Below are 20,399 nucleotides of genomic sequence, written 5' to 3' on the forward strand. Positions count from 1 at the left end.
GTAGATTTGGCAATCACTTACAAAAGGAGGGAAGATGAATTTGCTCCATTGACTTTAAAATGCTGTTTCTAGGATTATAAGCTATCAGTTCCTTTATAACAAGTTTAGCCTGCAAACTGATTATTTTCAATTGCTGCAACAATTCCATTACTAATGTTTGGCATTTCTGTATGAGCCATTGTTAAAAATTTAAAAAACGGAGAGTGACTCTGTCCAGAATTATCCATAAACAAGAACTTTTGTCCTTGCTGCCCAACATTTGATGACCCCTGGCACTGGCTGTATGAGGCCTTTGTTCACTATGCTGTCAGTATTCCTTTTCTATGTTATCATCGATATTGGGTATAATGCAATAACTAATGGTGCCAGGATCTGTACCATTGTCAAGGGTGGTCCTATTATATTAAAGCAGTTACTCCAGGCAGCCACTGCTAATAGGAAATAGCAGTAAAGTGTTGGAGGACGTATTAGTAAACTATGTGGCCAGTCTTCTGGTGTCCATACCAGTGTCAGTCCAGTTGGGGTTCACTCACAAAATGGGAGAGAAGACCAACTTGTTCTTTGCCTCAAACAAAGTACAATATTTTTGTGCTGTCCTTTTTTAAAATCATGTCTTCATTGTGTAACTGCAGTGATGCAAGCCAACAGCCTAGCAATTGTGGTTTGTTGCACAAACTTAACAGGTTCTACTATGACTACCACTACCACTACAATGTAGTGCTATTACTACATTGTGTTGTAGTACACAATGTGTTGTGGATCATAAAAGGAAGGAGGCTATAAGTCAGGACAAAAGAATACCAAGTTCAGATTACTAAACAAAGTTGTCAACATTCAAATTAAGCGATATTTATAGTTTCATTAAAACCTGCAGTTCTAGTTTTACTTTCATATATTCCTGAATACCTAAAAGGGCTTCTTTGATGTTCAGGGTGAACTGAGTAATATGGACAGTGGCCAACAGACAACCATAAATCAGCAGCCCTGAACTCCTGCAAGCCTTAACAAAATGCAGTACATAAAACAAGAAAGCTACTAAGTACAAATCCACAGACATATTTTTAGACATAAATATGTCTTGCCATATGAAACTACTGTGTGAAGCTTAACAGGATGAATAAAATCTCCCTTTGTCAAGAGAAGAAAGAGGAGAGGATTCAGGACAGATGACTAGCCAAAACTGCCTACATTTGCCTGCCTGCCTTCAGCTTTCCCTGTCTGGCGACCAGCTGAAAGGACAAAGCTGCCCTCTTATTTCTAAAGATAAACATATCAAAGACCATGAACCAATTCTGAATAAGAGTCAAAGATTTCCCATAACACATTCCAGGACTGTTGCTTCTATAAAGCACAGGACCATTGACTCAAATGCCCCAGTCAGCCAAAATGAAAAACCAATGTCAAAATTAACTGTATCCAAACTATTAGAAAACCAATGCAGTATTTCTGAAATACAATAGTACATTTAGCATTTGACACTTAAAGCACAAAGCCATACTGAACAAAAATTCATCCCTACAATTCTTCAAAATTTAGTAACATGCATTTTTATATTTGCAAAATACTAGAGAGAGATCTGGTGAGGTAAGGGGTGAATAGGAAATAGTCTTACAAGCTGTTTGATGTCCTCCCCATCCATTTTTAATCTTTTATATAATGTCTATGTGTGCAGTAATATTAGTCTATAATAATTTTTTTAAAGAATAAAAAATGGAATCACCAAACAAAATTAGTCAGCAAGCTTTGCAGGGTACTTCTGACTGAGACAATGTTAAATAAATATAGCAATCTATCTTATATCAGTCTTCAAAGAAAAAAAGTAACTAGTGAGAAAAAATATTTAAAATATTCAAATATCTAAAAGAAAGAAAAAGAATACAAAGTTTTAACAAAAGGAGATGAGTCAATATTTTCTGTCAAATATACACCTATTTTCAAATAGCTTGAATGAAATAATTTAAAAAACACATGAGTTCTACCTAAATTCTCATCCATTCCAATAGGTTTGTGAGAGCCAATTCATAGAAGACTATGGCCAAAGCAAAATTAAATAAGGACTGTAGCTTGGAATATTTTCATATTACTTCATCTATTCAGGAAGGGTAACATAAGCTAAGTCCATACAGTAATTTGTAAAAATGATTTGAATCCCATGACTTATTAGTTACAGGCATTTGGGAATTGATGGAATGATCTTCAAGTTGTATATTTCAAGAATGCAGAATACTGAAGCTCTTATTAATATTAAAAAAACAGTATTATCACTTACCTTAGAAACAAAACATTCTGCTATAGCTACAGGATCATTTTCACAGTTTTCCAAATCTTGCAGAAGTTCACTAGTTCACAGAAATAAAAAGGGCAATACTGCAATTATCATCATCATAATTGAGAACTATATGCCAACACAAACTGCCTACAATTAAAACTGGCACTTTAAGTCTATGTTAAAATAAAGCAGCACCATTCATTCTGCTTCCAACTATAGTAATTAGGGGTTTCTTACTAAGATACCAGGATTTCTTTTTATAATTCCACTAATAATGTGAATAAATGTCTATCTGGCTTGCTTGCACCATTGTTTCCCTACTGCAGCTGCCATCTTTCACTGGGGTAAAACGAACTACTGGTTCTGTTCCATAATGGCTGTAAGAAACTGGGGATGCAGCACATGTGCACCATTGCAATGCTGCCTGTTCCCAAAACACCAATATGCAGTTTTCTGCATCTCTGTTTCTCCCTTTCGCATTTAAGGATTCTTAGCTGCCTAATGCAAGGAAGGGGAAAGATAGATAGCACACGCTTTCATGCAGCACTCACAAAACTGTTTTGTAATAAATAAGCTGCATGTGTGTCTCTTTGCCTACTACCTCTGAATGATTTTCAAGTGGACTCGTGTGTGTTAAGCCTTGGTTTGTTTAAACACAATTTGTTAAATACACAACAACAGATTGCATTTGAATAAACAAGCTAAGCCATAAACAAACAGCAGCAATGGAATTTATATATCATGCTAAGACAAAACCAAACCAACCACATTATGGGTTAGTTCAGTATACAAACCCACTTCTCTCTCATCCCCATCATGCTATCCTGTGCTCAGTGATATGCAAAAGTCCTTCAGAATCAGGCCAAAAACAAAACAAAACAATATTAGGCCATACACTTACCAACTGGATTTCTTTTAAACAACATTTTGTGCGTTGGATTTTGCTACACTGAACTCATTTCATCTCACAAGCACCAGAACATTTTTGTTGCATCTGCTGCAATATTTTCACATTGCTCTTCCCTTTGGAAATACTGTTTTTGATTTATGAATGTGGAGAATTAACACTGAAATTATAAACTTGCAGACAGTTTTGAGGCTCTGCAGGTAGTTGGGATGCTTCAGCCTCACAGACAGATTCAGTATCACCACTTTATCAGTAAGTAAACTCCCAGTTAGAATTTGATCTGATGTACGTTGACTTGGAAGCTCAGAGATAATGTGGCTCACTATTCATTAAGCATGCACAGGCTTGCTTCTTCCAAGCTCAGCTATTCATGCTATGTATCACTGAACCTTTTTCTCCATCACCTGGACTGCTGTTTTGCTAATGTGGCATTTGTGTTTACATGTGGGCATACGTTCTATTAATAAAAGTAGTTTCAGCTGGCAACTGGAAACAGAAAAACAGTTGAAAAAAACCTTTTAATTTACTATCCTCCTCCAAATTATTTTCCAACATATGAAGATATACATAAGAAAATCCACCCAAAAGTGATTCTGAGTAGCTAAGTAGTTAGACAAAACTCAGCCATTTAGTTTGCTTCATGTAATATGATTGTAAGCATGTTTAACACAAAATGCACCTAAGTTTCAGAAAGCTAACCCCTGATGTGATAGATTGTTATGGCAGACTGACTATGAAAGAAAGGTGTATGAATGACAGGTAGGAAATGAACAAAATAACTCTCTTGCATGCTGCTACACAACTGCTATCATGATATAGCAAGACACTTCTTTAGAGGCTGAGGTAGAGAAAAGTGACTTAAGAGAATACCACAATCACACATTTTCAGACAACTGCTGCATGACAGAGTAGTGTTTGTTGTTAGTGTAAGTTTCTGTTGTGGTTTGGGTTTGGGGGCTGAGACTTGCAAGACTCTGGGAAATAGAAAGATGTTCAAACCTAGCAAATAATTAGGCAAAAAGCAATTGGGTCTTTACTGAATCCAGGAAAAAAAAAATATGGTAATAGCCTAGGTGCTGTCTGGCATGTTTTACTAGGTATGAAAAGGTGAAAGGTCCCCTGTGCAAGCTGTGCATGACTATGTTTGATCCTTTGGGGGGATGCCGCTTTCGCATTTCCTTGGCAGACTATAGCGGGGTGGTTTGCCATTGCCTTCCCCAGTCGTTACCTTCCCCAGCAAGCGGGGTACTCATTTTACCGACCTCGGAAGGATGGAAGGCTGAGTCGACCTGAGCTGGCTACCCGAGAATCCGGCTTCCACTGGGATCGAACTCGGGTCGTGGGGAGAGTTTCGGTTGCAATACTGCCACCTACCACTGCGCCACATGAGGCTCTTACTAGATATGGATTAATTATTAAGAACTTTTTTTTTCATTTCTTTGTTTTGGCACAACTCTGAAGGACTTCACTCTATACCAGGGTGGGTGGTGTCTTCTTGAAAATCAGAATGGATTACAAGGAAGATTGGCCAACAAGCCAGAATTGCAACTTCAAAAAGAATTCTTACGCTACTTATGCTACTCTCTTCCTATGCAAAGGAAGTTTTTGTTAATGATATCTTGGCTGGTATTCCGTAAGAGACCCACAAGGGTTCTCATTAGTTTGAGTCCCATTAGCTAATTATACTTTTAACATTCCTTTAATTATGACATAGCCTGTTTAACCCCCTTGCTTGGTGGCCAGTTCTCCAAGGTCTTTACATTCATCCAGTTGACATAGCCACATAGTATGATGTAACTATGAAGAAGCATTGTTAATATTGGTTCTTATGACACATCATGATTCATGACCCAAGACAGCCAAATTCATTGTGGGACAATGAACGAAAAAAAATCTTCCCTTTTTTCAGCAGAATATTAGCTGAAATGGAAAATAGCTAATTTTGCAGATTGGATTTCACATAAGCTACTCTTTCTCCAAAAGCAGAAATAGGAAATGAGGCAGTATCTAAAATGGGATTTCATTGGCTGGTGATCCACTCATCCCCAACTGCTTAGATCCCAGAGGTTTCCACTGAAAAGCATTCCTAGCCAGCAAGTTTGAGCTAAGATTTATTATTATTATGACAAGTGGTTCATGAAATAATTCAAGTGGTAAATATTTTGGTGCTAAGTTTAAAATGTCTTTACAAATGGGCGGAGGATGAGAAGCAGACTCAATGCAATTATAACTGCTGCCTTATTTGCTTTAAAAGGTGAAATTTATTTATTTATTTAACCTATTTTGAGCTATTGTCGAAGATGGTTTTCCTGTAGTGACATACAAATTAAATTATAACAAAATTATAGAATTTTTTAAAAATTCTGGCAATAGATTCAAAAGTGCCCTTAGCAGCAAACTAAAAATACGTTATTCCTTTTTTCAAACTTCTTGAAAGCAAGCATTTGTGGGGACTGCCCATCTCTGACCGTTTCTGACCATCCTACCTGCTCTCACAGAATGGCCATGCACCAGGTCCCTTCCCGGAGACAGTATCATTTGCTGGGACCTAGGAAGCATGCTTTTTCTGCGGCAATGCCTGCCCTTAGGAACCATCTCTGCCTGCCTGCCCACCCACCTCCCTTCAGAGGTTCAGATGACTCTGACCCTGTTAGCCTTCTAGAAGGTTTTAAAATCCAGTTTCCCCCCCAGTTCTTACCTATAATCTTTGGTTTTTGTTTGCCTTAATATACACGGCCTAGAGTCATGTTTATGCAAGTTTGATGGCTATATAGAATTTCTAAATAAATAAGTAAAAACAGATGGGCTAACCACATATGTCTCTCCCTGCCTGTCAGCTGTACTGATCTTAATTATTGTAGAGAATAAGACTTTGACAGAGATAACATTCAGAAGTGGCTCAGACAGATGCCTCCCTTATTCACTGGCCTATAAGAAGGGCAAGGTACAGCACAATCAGACTTGCAAGATTCTGTTATTATAGCAAATCTCAATAAAAGTACAGTAGTTGATTTCCTGGTGGGCCTGACAATGATAGATCAATGAGCAGGGCCTCCAGAGTTGATTATTAAACATTGGAAATTATATTTGAATACTGAAATAAATTGGAACCGTTTCTGAAATAGTGAATACTGAAACAATTGGAACTCGTAGAACCATTTAGATCTACAAAGGTAAAAATCGGGGCATCCTCAGTGAGTTTGTATTACATCAATTACAGAACTGATTAAGCATGATCTGACTATCTAGCTTGTACATGCACAACTTATGATCCCTCCCAAAGTCTTTGATGAGGCTTCAAGGGCTTCTAAAAAAAGAGTGATTTTAATATGACAGGGGAAGGAATCATTTAAATACATGGAGAGGATCCATATAAGCTGCATTTAATTCATTTTAATTTTAATTCAGTTTAAATTAAATGTTTGCCCTGTTATAGCCACTTCTAGGTCCTGTTCCCATCTTCATTTTGGAATAGTCTCCCAACATACTACCAAAAGCCTAATGTAGACTTCAATCACCCCAAGAAGTTGTGCATTCCTGCTCTAGTTCCTTCAAAACCACATCAGCTGAAATGTCAAACACATTGTCAAAGGCATGCAAAGACAGAGTCCAGTCAAAATGTGACAAGGACACGTATCATTGATGCCAGGTCTACTTTTTCTTTACAGGGATGTAACTGATTTACCAAACTAGACACAAACTCTCTGGCTGCCACCTCGGCTTCTCTAGACAAAAACACATCCCCAGACTGCACACTTGAGTTTGGAAGGATCCTTGTAGCTTCAATGAAAGCAGAAAATAATAAAGCAAAAATGGAGAGAACCTCTCTGAAAGAAGCCTTCTTGTAGCATAAATAAATATTAGGCATAGAAGCAACAATACTTGCAAAACACCCAAGCCCTTCCAGTATTATGCACAAATCTTCTGGAAACAAAAAGGGAAAATCATTGCCTTTGACAATTGTGTGGCAAAAGCACATTTGGAAAGGAAGTAGATATGCTCCTGAACATTCACCAGCATCTTGCTCTGGAATCATTCTGTTTATCCTAATTTCTAGCCATTCTCAAAACTAAACTAGCAGCATTTTCAATCACTAATGATATGAAGGAATGTCCCAGGGAGTCATGATACAGCTCTGAAAATATCTTTTATTGCCTTTTTTATCCTCACTCCTCAGATTATGATACTCTTATCTACTTTATGGCTCTATTCTTTATATTTCAAGTACTACCCTCCCCATTTTTTCTTTATTCATTTTGTTTAAACTTCATCCTTTAATCTTCCAGGAAAAAAAAACAGGAAAAGCTTTAATGTGTCATTTCTACATATGCTTTCACTTAAGTCTAATATTTACTTACCTATTGAAATGATAGATATCTTTTATGTTTCCAAACAAAGCTGATCGTTCCTCTGTACCCAAAGACAGCTTGGATTGGTCAGTGATACAATCAAGGTAATCCTGTGAGATAAATGAAAAGGGTGCCTTAATGTTGTCTGCTCTTTTCTTCCCCAGAAAATGAAACTACTTTTAACTGTGCAAAATGAGCCTCTGCCAGATCAATTTCACTCTACATTACTGTAATCCCTTCAGTAGGTCCATCCTGAACAGGCCTTCTATTATGGGAGATAACAATACTTTATCTGTTCACCAACACGAAAGAAAGACACCCAAAGACTGAACACACTGTGCTGCCCAGACTATACCTCGTACGTTTTTCAAGCAGCAAACATATTCAGATTTCACCCCTAGTGACAGCTTAATTATCTCCATTAATTACCCAATAAGATCAATGACATCTTCCTATAGTAAGCTTTTTTTCCCCATTAGCATTATTAACATACTTGAGTTTCATACAACCTAAGCAGATTTCTGGGAAAAAAAGATGGTTATTTCAGAGCTACTGAAATAAATGTTTTTAACATTTCAAAAATGCAATATAAATGTCATCATTGTCAGCTTGTAAAGAATAGAGCCTCTCTAGTTACATATAATTTATAATGTAACACTGGAACATATTCTAGGGAATATATTTTTTTTGCAGGGCAATGAATTGTAGAGGCTACATTTTGGGCCAGATGTATAAGAGCTATGAATGAATCAGGAAAGCATAACTCTACCTCGGTTGTTTTTGTAACCGTCTACATTCTTCTTTGATTAAAAGAAAAAGTTTCCTTCAAGTTAAGCTCACCTCCCAGCGACTTCATGAACATACTCATTTTCTTGGCAGAAGTATGGAAGTGATTTGCCATTGCCTTCTTTCAGCAAGTCTAACCTACAGCCTTGGTATTTCCATCCAATTTCTAATCAGGTCCAACTTGTTTAGTTTTCAAGACCAGCTAACATCAGCCAGGAACCACAGTTCCTGCAACAAAACTACCATACTCTGTCTTCAGAGTATGCAATAAGGCAGACACTCTGGACTGGGCTTCTCAAAGCCTGGGAAAGAAAATGGCACTTTGCAAAATATTATAAGCCTAGAACATCTGCACAGTCTTCCTTTATCATGAAAACGGATTGCCGCATTGCTAGTGTATCAAAAGGTGGCTAGGAAGATCAAGAAATCTCTTCCTAATTTACTTAAAAATAATTGAGTTCTAAAGTAAACATACCCACTTGCCAAGATTTCTGTATCCTCTCAATACATTTGGTTAAAGAAGACTCGGTGAGAATCTTGCCTTTCTGGCTGTGAGTAGTTGCCAAGGGCCTGACATTAGTCTTGACAACTGGATTTCAAAAACAGTTACACTATTCTTTCATGGTCTCTGTTCCCTGCCTTTTCAGTCTGAGTACCTGACTCCAATATTCCTGCTTGTGTTCTCATAAAACCAGGAGTTTCACACACATGCAGTTTTCCTGGCAACAGTATGGAAGTGGCTTGCCGCTGCCTTTCCAAGCCCAGATATTATCAGCCATATGCTGCCACCTGCTGAAACATCAAGAAGTTTCATACATGGAGGCAAACTACAATACTGTCGCTTCTAGCTCAAAATCCTGGACCTAAGGATTCTGATCCAACTATTTCTAGATAACCACCTTTTCCATAAATCAGTGCCCCCTGTAAAATAACAATTCTGTTTTCCTCATTAAAATAGAATTCAACTTCCATTTAAGAAAAATGTGAGCTTAGGTAAACGCATCTACATATTGGAGGTTTATAACAGCTCAGTCCATGACATCTAAATTATACGCACTCTTCACTTTTACTTTTCATTCCAATTCCATTAACTTATGACCTCATTCTTAAGATCTGTTCTCTTAAATATGTCTTTGCATTAAGTCATTGTAACAATATCCCCAGGGTTTCCTGAAACTTCCAAGTGACCTTTTGTTTTTGCTCACAAGCTGTAAGAAGCTTCATAAGGAAGAAACTATTGCTATACACATGAACATACCCAGCAATCTGAGTTGGAGAGTGGAAAAATAAGCTAATATAACGATAGATCTTTCCAAATTTGAAATTTAATACAAATGTGTTTCTATAAGCTTCCTCTAAAAACCAAAATAGAGAACCACAACTATTGTTAAAATGATAGACTTTAAAAATTGTACTTTGTAAAGGAATTCATAATTCTCTTTTCCCAAGTTAGTCCCAATTCCAAGACAGCTTGCAATTACACATAGATGAAACTAAAGCAATCCTATTTTTAAGTTCTTTTTACCAATTTAAATGTCCAATTTCACTGGACATTTGGACATGAATGTGTCAGCTCCTGCTTTTTATTTTTTATTTTTTGGTGCTTTCATGTTTCTCATGTTATTGGGTCATTACATTTTAAGAGTTTAACAACTGCTTCCTGTGGAAAAGGTATAAAATCATGTGAGAATGAAGACTGTTTACTATAAAAAAATGAAGTATCAGAAGAATATGGATGGCTCTATTCTTTATATGAAACAAAGAAACAGAAATTGCATTGTACTTTATGGAATCTGGACTGCAGATAATGATCACACATATGACCATAAGAAATCTATCAAAATGTAACTTGGGTTTTGGCAGAGCTAACCTAATTTTTGTAGTAGGATTTTGAAACAAAGGTGCTGAACTATTTTACTTGAATTCTGTCTGTTTGCAAATCATGGTACAGAGCTAGTCAATAAAATAAGATCAACGTAACACTACTACTCCTTTACTATCAAAATTTACAATGCAAAATTAAATATTGTTCAGGGACTGGGAAAGAGACCTATGTAATGAGGATGATGGTTCTCCTTCTAAAATATTGTTTACCTATCTATTTCACAGCCAGTTATTTATTTTGCACAGTATACTGTATAGCTATAACACTACCTCAGTGCACTGAAATGCCAGGCGAAAGGTTGAAAGTTTGGAAAAATTGCAGATGGTGACCTGATATATCTATGCAGTATGCACAGAAATGAATGCCCTCTGTAGGGCACCGGTTATTAAAGGCAAGAACAAGTATTAATCCACATGCAATAGTTGTAAAATGTAACTATTTTCTCTCACTGATAGTGCTCATTAAAATGGGAATCCAATAGAAACCCCACTGGCCTGTGAGCAAAACTGTCTTGCCAAATCAGCATGTTTACATTTTATGAGACAAAGTAATGAGAATCATGGAGAATCAAAACTTTGTTCGCACAACTCACCCTGGGATTTCCTAACTAACCTTAACTGTGATTATAGTCACAGAGATGGAATCAGCTCTATAAAGCCCACTTCTGAAGATCATTATGTTCAGAATAATTCATGGGAACCAGCCAACCTAATAAATAAATAACTTAAAGAGTCTTCAAATTAGAGATTTGCATTGTGCCTTGTCATTTAATAGCTCTGTAAAGTCATCCTAGAATAAGAAATGCCATTAAAAATGGAACATGATCTCTCAGTCTGTCCTGCATGGAAAATGATCAAAGCTACCCAACCACGGTTTTGTTTTTATAACCTTAATCATTTTTTCCTGTTTAAAAATTATTTTACCCAAACAGGTGAGTGGAAAATACTGCAGCAAACTATGTAACAGCAGCTGTGATTATTTGAAATCCTGATTTTAAAAAAGTGTGGAAATTCCCTGACAACACACCAGACCATTTATTGTCAGAGTGAAGTGAACGCAGCATCCACTGCGAAACAAAAGGAAAAGACCAACCTCCTAAACTAATCATGGAATTACGACTGTTTTAGTAGTGTTTACAGTTTGAGCATTATATTTGCTCAAACAATTTAACAAAATAATTTAATGAACTTGAAATACAACCAAAAGCTCAGTCTTTATTCACCCCTTTTAGGATTTTCTGAATTTCTGCATACCAGTATGCATATCGGTATCCCAGTGATTCAAAAAAGATGTGTCTGAGTTAACTAATAACACCAAAGTTTCCTGGGAAAAAGTCATACAATATGTCAAACTGGAAAAAAAAATCACTCCCTTAAATTCAGTAACCTAACAGTACATAATAGTAAAATATCCACAATAACACTCTGATACACCATTAACTAACAATATTAAACATCTGTAAGCATTCCTTCACGAATACTAACATAGCAGCACTTCCATAGCTACATACAAGATGAGATTCCATTCTCAAAAGCCCTCTGGAAAAACTCAGTTTGCCACCTTCCAGAAAGCCACCACAGTTGGGGCTAACCTAATATCTAAGGAGAGACTATTCCATAATAGCAGCTTCTGGCTTCATCTCCAGCACCCTTCCCCCGACACTTCATGAAATTTTTAAGGGATTTTCCCCTGATGACTACTGTAGACAGGTCAACTCTAGACAGGTCAGCTGCAAACTGATATATATATTTGATATATATATATATTGGGTTTTCTGGCTATAAGGCCCTAATAAAGATTAAGATACTGTACCTGCAATTTGTTACTTAATAGGATTGTACTTTATTAAAGTATATACATAGAATTCTTTCACTGAATTGTTTTGCTAGTTTTTAATTGTTGAAGAATGCAAGTACCGTTGCAAAGATATGGACACTAGTTATAAATTATCGAATCCCTTTAATGCAGCTTTTCTACTCAAGAGAACACACTTAGTTGACAACAAAAGGGACAATATTTTGGTCATTGTGGAACCTATCAGGGATTTTCAAACTTTTTCAGGCCAGGGAACCTGTTATTAAAAAATTCCTGATACGCAAAATGTGGTGGTTTTTTGTTTTGTTTTTTTGGTGGAAGAACATGCCCTCCCTTTCCACTGTAACTTTGAAAAATTGTTATGCATGCCTCTGTATGTGAATGAACTTATTTTCTCCCCTTGGTCTGTCATAAAACTCTCTCAAGTTCTGACAGAACCCAAGAGTTCCATAGAACATGATTTGAGAAATCCTGAACTATGTAATGGCTTTAAAGGGCTCATTTACTATTGTGGAATTCAGAATTCTCTGCTGTGTGTTTGTTTTTTCTTCTGGCTTAGGGGATAGCTTGAGAATTAATTTTTTTAAAAAGTATTGTTGAACCTATTTTAGGCTTACACTATATTTTTGTGAATTTTTTTTATCTCAGAGTGATTGGAGAACAAAATTCAGGGTTATAAAAAGGGAGCAGGTATGGTATTGAGGCCAACCAACATGGGAATGATAGAGTCCAAATCTATAGCTCAACTTCAAGAGAGATCTGAACATCCTTTGTACAGTTCCAGAATGCAAGCCATGTCCAAATAAAATCAGTAAAGAGAAGAACAGTGACCTTCCCATGGTGTTTCCTCAGCCATGTTAACTGAATGGAAACAGACAAAGAGAACTAGGTCCTTAAGAGGATTTATCACTTGCTATGAGTATGTTTGCTTAGGTTTAGCAATGGGTTATATTACAAATGTTAGCCAATTTTTCTAACAACATAGTATGTTTTATCAGAACGTGTCAACATCTATATCACAATATTTTGGCTACTCTGCTGTTGGAATAGGAACAAAAGTTCAGTTCCTTTAAAAGAGGTAACATACAATTGTAGCAGCTGGACTGTCTCAGGTCAGATCACAATTGAGCAGCAGTTCCATTCATTTTCAGGCCAAACTTACAAAGTTTCTGTCAGGTGCAACCAGCTCTTTGTAGGCATAGTCAACACTTTTATCAAAACAATATTTCTAAAGAGTAGTTGTGACTGAGAAGGAGAAAATTGTTCCCCTATCTTCTGCCAGAGCTATACAACCACCACAAGATTTACTGCAAGATTAGGAGATGGGACTTTGGGGGATGAGTAAATGGAAAACAAGGGAGCATAATTCTCCACGATCATGAACTCCTGAGACTCATATTTTCAAGCCAGTCTCAGACACCCCTTATTTACATTCTACAATAAAATCATATGATCAAAACCTGTAAATTAGCTACCTGCCATTTATATTCTTTGCAACAGGCTCTTACAAGTTTTTCCTTGTAGTCTTTAAAAATTATCTTAAATCACTGACAATCAACCAAGATTCATCTAAAGGTCTTTTTACAGGTAATTCTTATAACTATAGTCATTAGTAGATACAGAATCATTTTACCTTCTCACTTTTTCCAACTTTTGGATTAAGTCAATAGCGTTGACTATAAGCTAATGGTATTTGTCAGAAACAAAAACATGATACCAATCAGATTCAACCAGAGTTCTGTGCGTATTTTGTCAACAAAGGAATAATCTGAGTCGTATGAGAGAACTGGAGAGATACAGTTTCCTTCCTCTTTAATTGTACTTGGTCTGCTAAGCTCTCCATGCTTAGCCTCCTTCCAGATGGCTGCATGCTAAAATGGTGCAGTATCAGTCTAAGATAAACAGAAAACAAGGCTGATCTCCAGAACAGCTCTGGGGGCTATTTGGGGATGGATTAAACTGAACATGGGAAGGCTTTATTTTGACAAAACTGAGACTCTGAGAAGAGAGAGTGATTTGTTAAGAATAGTGGTGTGTGCAAACAGTTCTGGATGGGACAGCACCACCCCTCAAATACCACCTTTACTATCTGGGGTAAGAGCGCACTACCTACAACACTATAAAGAATAGGCTTGCCCTCAGTTGCACGTGCACAAATAACATTCAGCATAAATCACTAATGATCTTTATATAAGCCTACCTTTTAAGACAACTTGGAGACATCACCTTCAGCTGACAGTTTCTTTTCAGATGAATGTGTAGCTGTCATTCAAAAGCTCAACATGCCTTTCATGGTCAAGTTACTTCTACCCTGAAAGTTTATCAGCACTCACCTGTTTCGCTAAATCAGATAGCATTTCTCTTCTTAATGCCCATTCTCCTAGCTTAGAGGTGTTCTTATCCTAACTACTGTAAATAATTTGATGTCATTAGCAAACCTGACCACTTCATTGTGCACTCTATGCAGACAATTTATAAACACATTTAAAACACACGCCTACTGTATCTTGGAGTAGAGTCACTATTTACCTTCTTTCATTACAACAATTGTTTGCATATTTCTCCTTACCTTTCTTGTTATTTAAACAGGGATCAATCCTAACTCCTGAGAACTTTATTAGTTCAAAAGACTACTCAGGAACTTGGTTCAATGCCTTCTGAATATCCAGGTAAACTATATTAACTGATTGTTGAAACCTCTGTTAGTTCATATTGCTGCTGCTTCAGAATTACTTCGCTATACTATACAATTGCTACCAAGAACAGATATTAAGTCAACTTCCTCCAACTTAACTCTGAAGTTAAGCCAACTTCAGAGGCAAAAATCCCAACAATGAACAAGAACAATGAATTCTGAGCACTTAACATGTAATATTTCAGGGAATTCAGATGAGGGAAACTGCTAAAATAACCATCCTGGGATTTTCCAGCATTCCCTTTGATTCGTTTTTTAAAAACTGGCATTACATTGATCAATTTCCAGTCTTCTAATGTAAAAACTAATGTTTTGGTATAAGTAATTTCAACTATGTTTGTTTTCTGTTTCTTGTTTCAGGACTTTAATTTCTTTAGCTTAGTATTTCTCTATTTTCTGCAATCTAGCATGATCAGTTTGTATACATGTAATATTACATATTTTTGTTAGATGATTTTAAACATTCTTAGATGGATACTATCTGGACCTGCACTTTGTCAGCAGCTTCAAAAACATGATCCTTTGTTGTCATTATTTGCTCCAGCTACTCAGAGCCCTTTCCTGAAAATACAGGTTCAGGCATGTGCATATGTCCTGTATGTTCAGCATTTCATTTTTAATCCTTTGATTAGTTTTATAGATGTTTTATTCTGGAATTTTATGAAGACTTATGCAAAGTACTTATATTTAGCCCTAAATTCAGACTACAAATATTTCAAATGAATGACCAGCAATTAAAGCAGAAATACTCTGCACTATCATCCAAGTCTACCATTGTTGTTGTTAACAAAGATTCATTCTTAACTAGTTTTGAAATCAGGTTTTCAACCTGTTTAACATCTTGGCTAAGGTTTTATTATTAAGGCTGTTAATACGGTACCTTATTGTTTTAGTTAGTAATTAGATAGTAATTACTGTACATAAAACATTAGTTCTTGTTCTATCAATCTGTATTCATTTCTTTTTCTTGCACATTTCTTATTACCTTATCAGTAAGTATCTTGGAAATTCATGTGCCTCTGAAAATAGAAATACTTTTTGTGCATTATAATACCTTATAATGGCTTGCAGCTTTAGAAGCCATCCTTATTCAAGCATATAACCAGTCTTATGGAGGGGGATGCAGGCAAAAGCAGCTATGCATTCAAATATAACATGTGAGCAGGAAGACAGCTCATCTTTTCTCAAGTAATTTTAATTTCACCATAGAAAATGCCACTGTGCATATAATTAGGTACTGGCTGACCATACCAGTATCATAACGTTCAGTGTGTTTATGGCTGTCTGTCCTGGGGATAAAGCTTCTATAACAGTGTTTCTCAATCTCAGCAACTTTAAGATGTGTGGACTTCAACTCCCAAAATTCTTAGATTGAGAGACACTTCGATAAAATATTTACTGGATTAACTAAGTACAGAACAACAATTCATCCCCAGTGCTAGAAAACATAAACACAAACACAAACATATACATATACATACAAGGCAATAAAATAATGTTTTGCGGGGGAAAGGGCCTCCAAGCCACAGGGCATAAAGAATCATGTCACAAAACTTCTCTTTGTTCTAGTAACTATGTAAAATATTGGCCACAGAAAAGCATGCTTCATTTATTAAAGTCCATTAGTAGATGCACAGCTAACATCCTGAAAACAGGCACAGAGCCACATATTTTATTTGTATATATCTCTTCCTAAAAACTGTCTGTGATGCATTTGGCATCATTAACAAAGAAATAGGTGGAAAATCTCTGCATACTAAGCCTAAAGCATTATGTCTTCCCCAGTCATTCTACTTCCTACCTAAGCATGCTAACAGGACTACAAAACCCTAAAAAATAGAGAGAAGGAAATTATCTGGAGGACCTTATAAACACTCTCATAACTGTAATATGCCCCAGAGCAACAAACATGGTTCCATATTTACCCCCTACCCTAATAACCAAAGAAAGACTGCAAAGATGATTGACAGTTCAGGCCAGCTGAAGAAGTCAACTAATGAATGAGAGGAGTTAACGGAATAGAAAAGAGCGGGTTGGGGTAGGGGAATATAAATAAAAGACTAATGATAAGATAGAATTTGGAGCCTGTGGTATTAAGTTATCAGATAAAACCATTATTTATTAGCCTTTTCCTTATGACTTACCTCTTTTAGATGTTTTATTTCTCCACTATAAATAAATAAATGCTTTAAACATCTGTATTTTAATCTGGGTGTGGATTCTAGGTACTAGCTTTAAATTGCATGATTAAATATATTTAAAAAGTATGTCCTTAGTATTCCCTAGTCCTCAATAGGAGATAGAGGTTACTTTAGAAATATTAGGAGAATCTGACTTACCCAGTAACCCTAATCAAAATAGGTAAAGCTTAGGAATTTCATCAGTCTATTTAAGAGGATTTGACACTTCAGAATTAAATGAAGCTCATTTGAAGTATAAGATAAAAAGTAATAGATTCACAAATAATATAGGAAGTTTTATATTTGTGGAGTTTATTGCAGATTCCTGTATCCAACCAGTTAAGGACACAAAAAATTAATCCCCTGGATTTGTGTTCAAAGTCCAATGTAGAGGAGAAGGGAGATGAGTTAAATTGTGAATCACTTAAGAACACAGCTCTCTATTACTCAAAGCTGTTGTAACTGTCCCTTAATATTCTTTTTTAAATCTTTGAATACAAGACAAAATCATGAAGAACGGATGTTGCCTTTGTTTGTGAACTTCTCAGTGCTGGCCACTATCGTAATAGTGGGCTGGTGGGTGGTGGGCATGACAAAACCAGCAGTGTTCTTCTCATAGGTCATCCTTCTCCAACTCAGTTCGCTCATAAAACTTCATTTTTTCTTGGTTTCTAATATGACTTATTAGAAACATTTCTCACAACTAGGTCTTAAATACTGGTATTTATTGTTTCTCCATAGTTCAGTATATGGAAAAACTAATGCTTCTGCATCTTTCAGCATGGTTCCAAACTTTCAGGAGAAAAGCTTCTTTTTTTTAAGAAAGAAAAGCTAAGATACTAATACCTTCTGCAACAAATTCAGATGTGGTATTTTTCTTGTAGTTTGCTCTGTGTTTGCATGCATAAATGTGTATCAGCGATGTGGAGGATCCAAAGTAGGGACTGTCCAAAAGGGAGGAATCTAATCCTTTTCTCTTGCTAAAGTTTTAATTAGAAACTCTTCCCCACTGCTGTTCGCAAGGAAGGAAAGGTCCCATTGGCAACAATGGAGTATCTTTTCTATTGCAAGCAACACATATGGGTAAACAGTGATTTTAATTAAGGCCATGGCAGGGCAAAGGGCTAAAGACCTCTCTTTGCATGCCACTATTCCAATCTGGCCTACCCCTTCTCTATAGAGTATCAGCTATTTATTTTAAAACAAATAACATAAATTAAAAGCACAATTATTGACAAAAACAAAAGGCACAATCAAAACTACATCCAGTAAACAAAAATAATTACAGTTTTAGTGGCCATTTATTTACATCAACAATTTAAACACTTTGTTTAAATTTCCAGAAAGGAAAGAAGTAAATATACCCAAGGACAGTTGCTGAAAATTAAACTTTCCATTATAAAAACAGAACTTTCTTAATTAATGTACTTTTGATTGTATTAATACCTATACTAGGATGTCTTCTCCTTACCCAAGCATTCTTGATTTTCTCACCATTTTTAATGAATGGATGAATCAAATAAGTAACTCTAGCTATTGAAATAAGAATATCCACGTACTTACAACTACAAACAGGTAATTAGTCTTTAGGAATAAATTACAGTTAACACGATTTGTGATTATGTTGCCCAGCCTGGTAATGAACCATTTGCAAGAAAAGCACTAAATTCAGAGAACACCGAGAATCCAACATATATGAGCTACTGTTGCAATGTTACTACTTAAAAAGGTAGGTAAAGGTAAAGGTTTCCCTCGACGTAAAGTCCAGTCGTGTCCGACTCTAGGGGGCGGTGCTCATCTCCGTTTCTAAGCCTTAGAGCCGGCGTTGTCATAGACACTTCCGGGTCATGTGGCCAGCATGACGACACGGAACGCCGTTACCTTCCCGCCGAAGCGGTACCTATTGATCTACTCACATTTGCATGTTTTCGAACTGCTAGGTGAGCAGGAGCTGGGACGAGCAACGGGAGCTCACCCCGCCACGCGGTTTCGAACCGCCGACCTTCCGATCGGCAGCTCAGCGGTTTAACCCGCAGCGCCACCGCATCCCTATACTTAAAAAGGTAGCTAATAAATAATACAAAACCAATTAAACTGACATAAACAATTAAAACATATATACATAAAAATAATAGCCAAATGGATAATTATATCACAGAACAGTAATTACTGTCTACCGTTGTCATGTTCACTGTTTCAATGTGCATTGTACATCGTAACGTTTCACATGCCATGGCGCTGACGCACGTTGCTGTTTGGGAGGGAGCTGCTGTGAAACCTTGTACCAAGCTCTCTATCTGTGTTCATTTCAATGGAATGTGTTTGGGTTATGTTCTCTGTTCAAGGACTTTTCCCACAGACCATCAGAAGCCGTTAGGAGCATCTGGGATTGTGAACTTGGGAAGATTCTACTGGGGGAGGGATCTCATTTGCACCAAGGGTTTTTAGTTTGAATTTGGCGCACTTTTATCATTCTCAGCTTTCTCTGTGATCCTGCATACTATTCTTTAATAAATCAGATATCTTTGAATTCCTGCTCATGAGTCTGATAGTGTTTTAGAATAGGCAACCGTTACAACCATGATATTGAAACCCATGGTCTCTAAAATAAAAAGTGACTGTTTCAGTATCTGTTTATAGATCCTGTTCCTGCTTAAAAGATGATTTTCAACCTGCTACAGTTAGAAAATCTCACTATGCCATTTCACTACTTTCTAAATGTACATTAATATTGCTTTTCTAAAGATCTATTGCCACTATTGCATACATTTCAGAGACAGTCGTGGGTTTAGGAACCTGTACAAAATGGTAAGATTTTCCTATAAACAACTGATAGCATCATGATAATTTCATTTTTTTTTCTTCTTTGACTAAGATTATATTTCAACATCTAGTTATGCTTTCAATTGAAAACTGACATGGTTGTTGAAATTCAGATGAATAATTTATTTTTTATTAGTAAGCAGGTTTTTTTAAAGTGAGAATAAAGGTATTTAAATATTATGTCATCTGTATTAAACTTTTAAAACAACCCATATTTATCCAATATGTTTGCTTGCTTTAGCAAATCATTTCAGTTTTGTTTAAGGATATCTAAACATTTTCTGAATGGATCTTACTGTACACCAGCAGTTAAGATACCTAATACAGATATGCAGGAAAAGACTTGTTTCTACAGATTAATTCTTTTTCAACATGTCTTTGTATATTAAATCCTGGTAATCTTTTTTGCCTCGCTGTCTGCTTCTGTGTGCATCATCAGACTAGTTTTTTCTTTTCCAGATTAGTGATGTACTTAAAAAGAGAACTGCCCAAAGCCATACATTATAACATTTCCAGGTTATGTGTAAAATTTGTGTCTGCACTGAATAACAGGTCAAAGAATCACAAAAAACAAAGCAATAAATAAATACATTATCCCCACCTGTAAGAATATTGGCAAGAGTCTGTGCACTGACAGAACTGGTGCACAGTTCTGTCTAAAATCCTGAATCATATAAAAAGAAAATTCAA

General features: G+C 36.3%; 1 protein-coding gene across 2 annotated transcripts in view; it reads right to left on the reverse strand.

Annotated features, from left to right (window-relative positions):
* The window catches only part of PLEKHG1 (pleckstrin homology and RhoGEF domain containing G1), a 92,390-nt gene that overhangs the window by 25,938 nt on the left and 46,053 nt on the right, over positions 1-20,399 (reverse strand). For both annotated transcript variants that reach the window (XM_063308770.1, XM_063308778.1), the window contains 2 exons: positions 7,535-7,635; positions 2,270-2,339 (listed from right to left, as the gene is read on the reverse strand). In XM_063308770.1, coding sequence (XP_063164840.1) covers positions 2,270-2,339; positions 7,535-7,635 — 171 coding nt within the window. The remainder of the gene's footprint in view (positions 1-2,269; positions 2,340-7,534; positions 7,636-20,399) is intronic.

This window comes from Candoia aspera, chromosome 1 (genome assembly GCF_035149785.1).
Source record: "Candoia aspera isolate rCanAsp1 chromosome 1, rCanAsp1.hap2, whole genome shotgun sequence".
In the NCBI taxonomy this organism is placed as follows: domain Eukaryota; kingdom Metazoa; phylum Chordata; class Lepidosauria; order Squamata; family Boidae; genus Candoia; species Candoia aspera.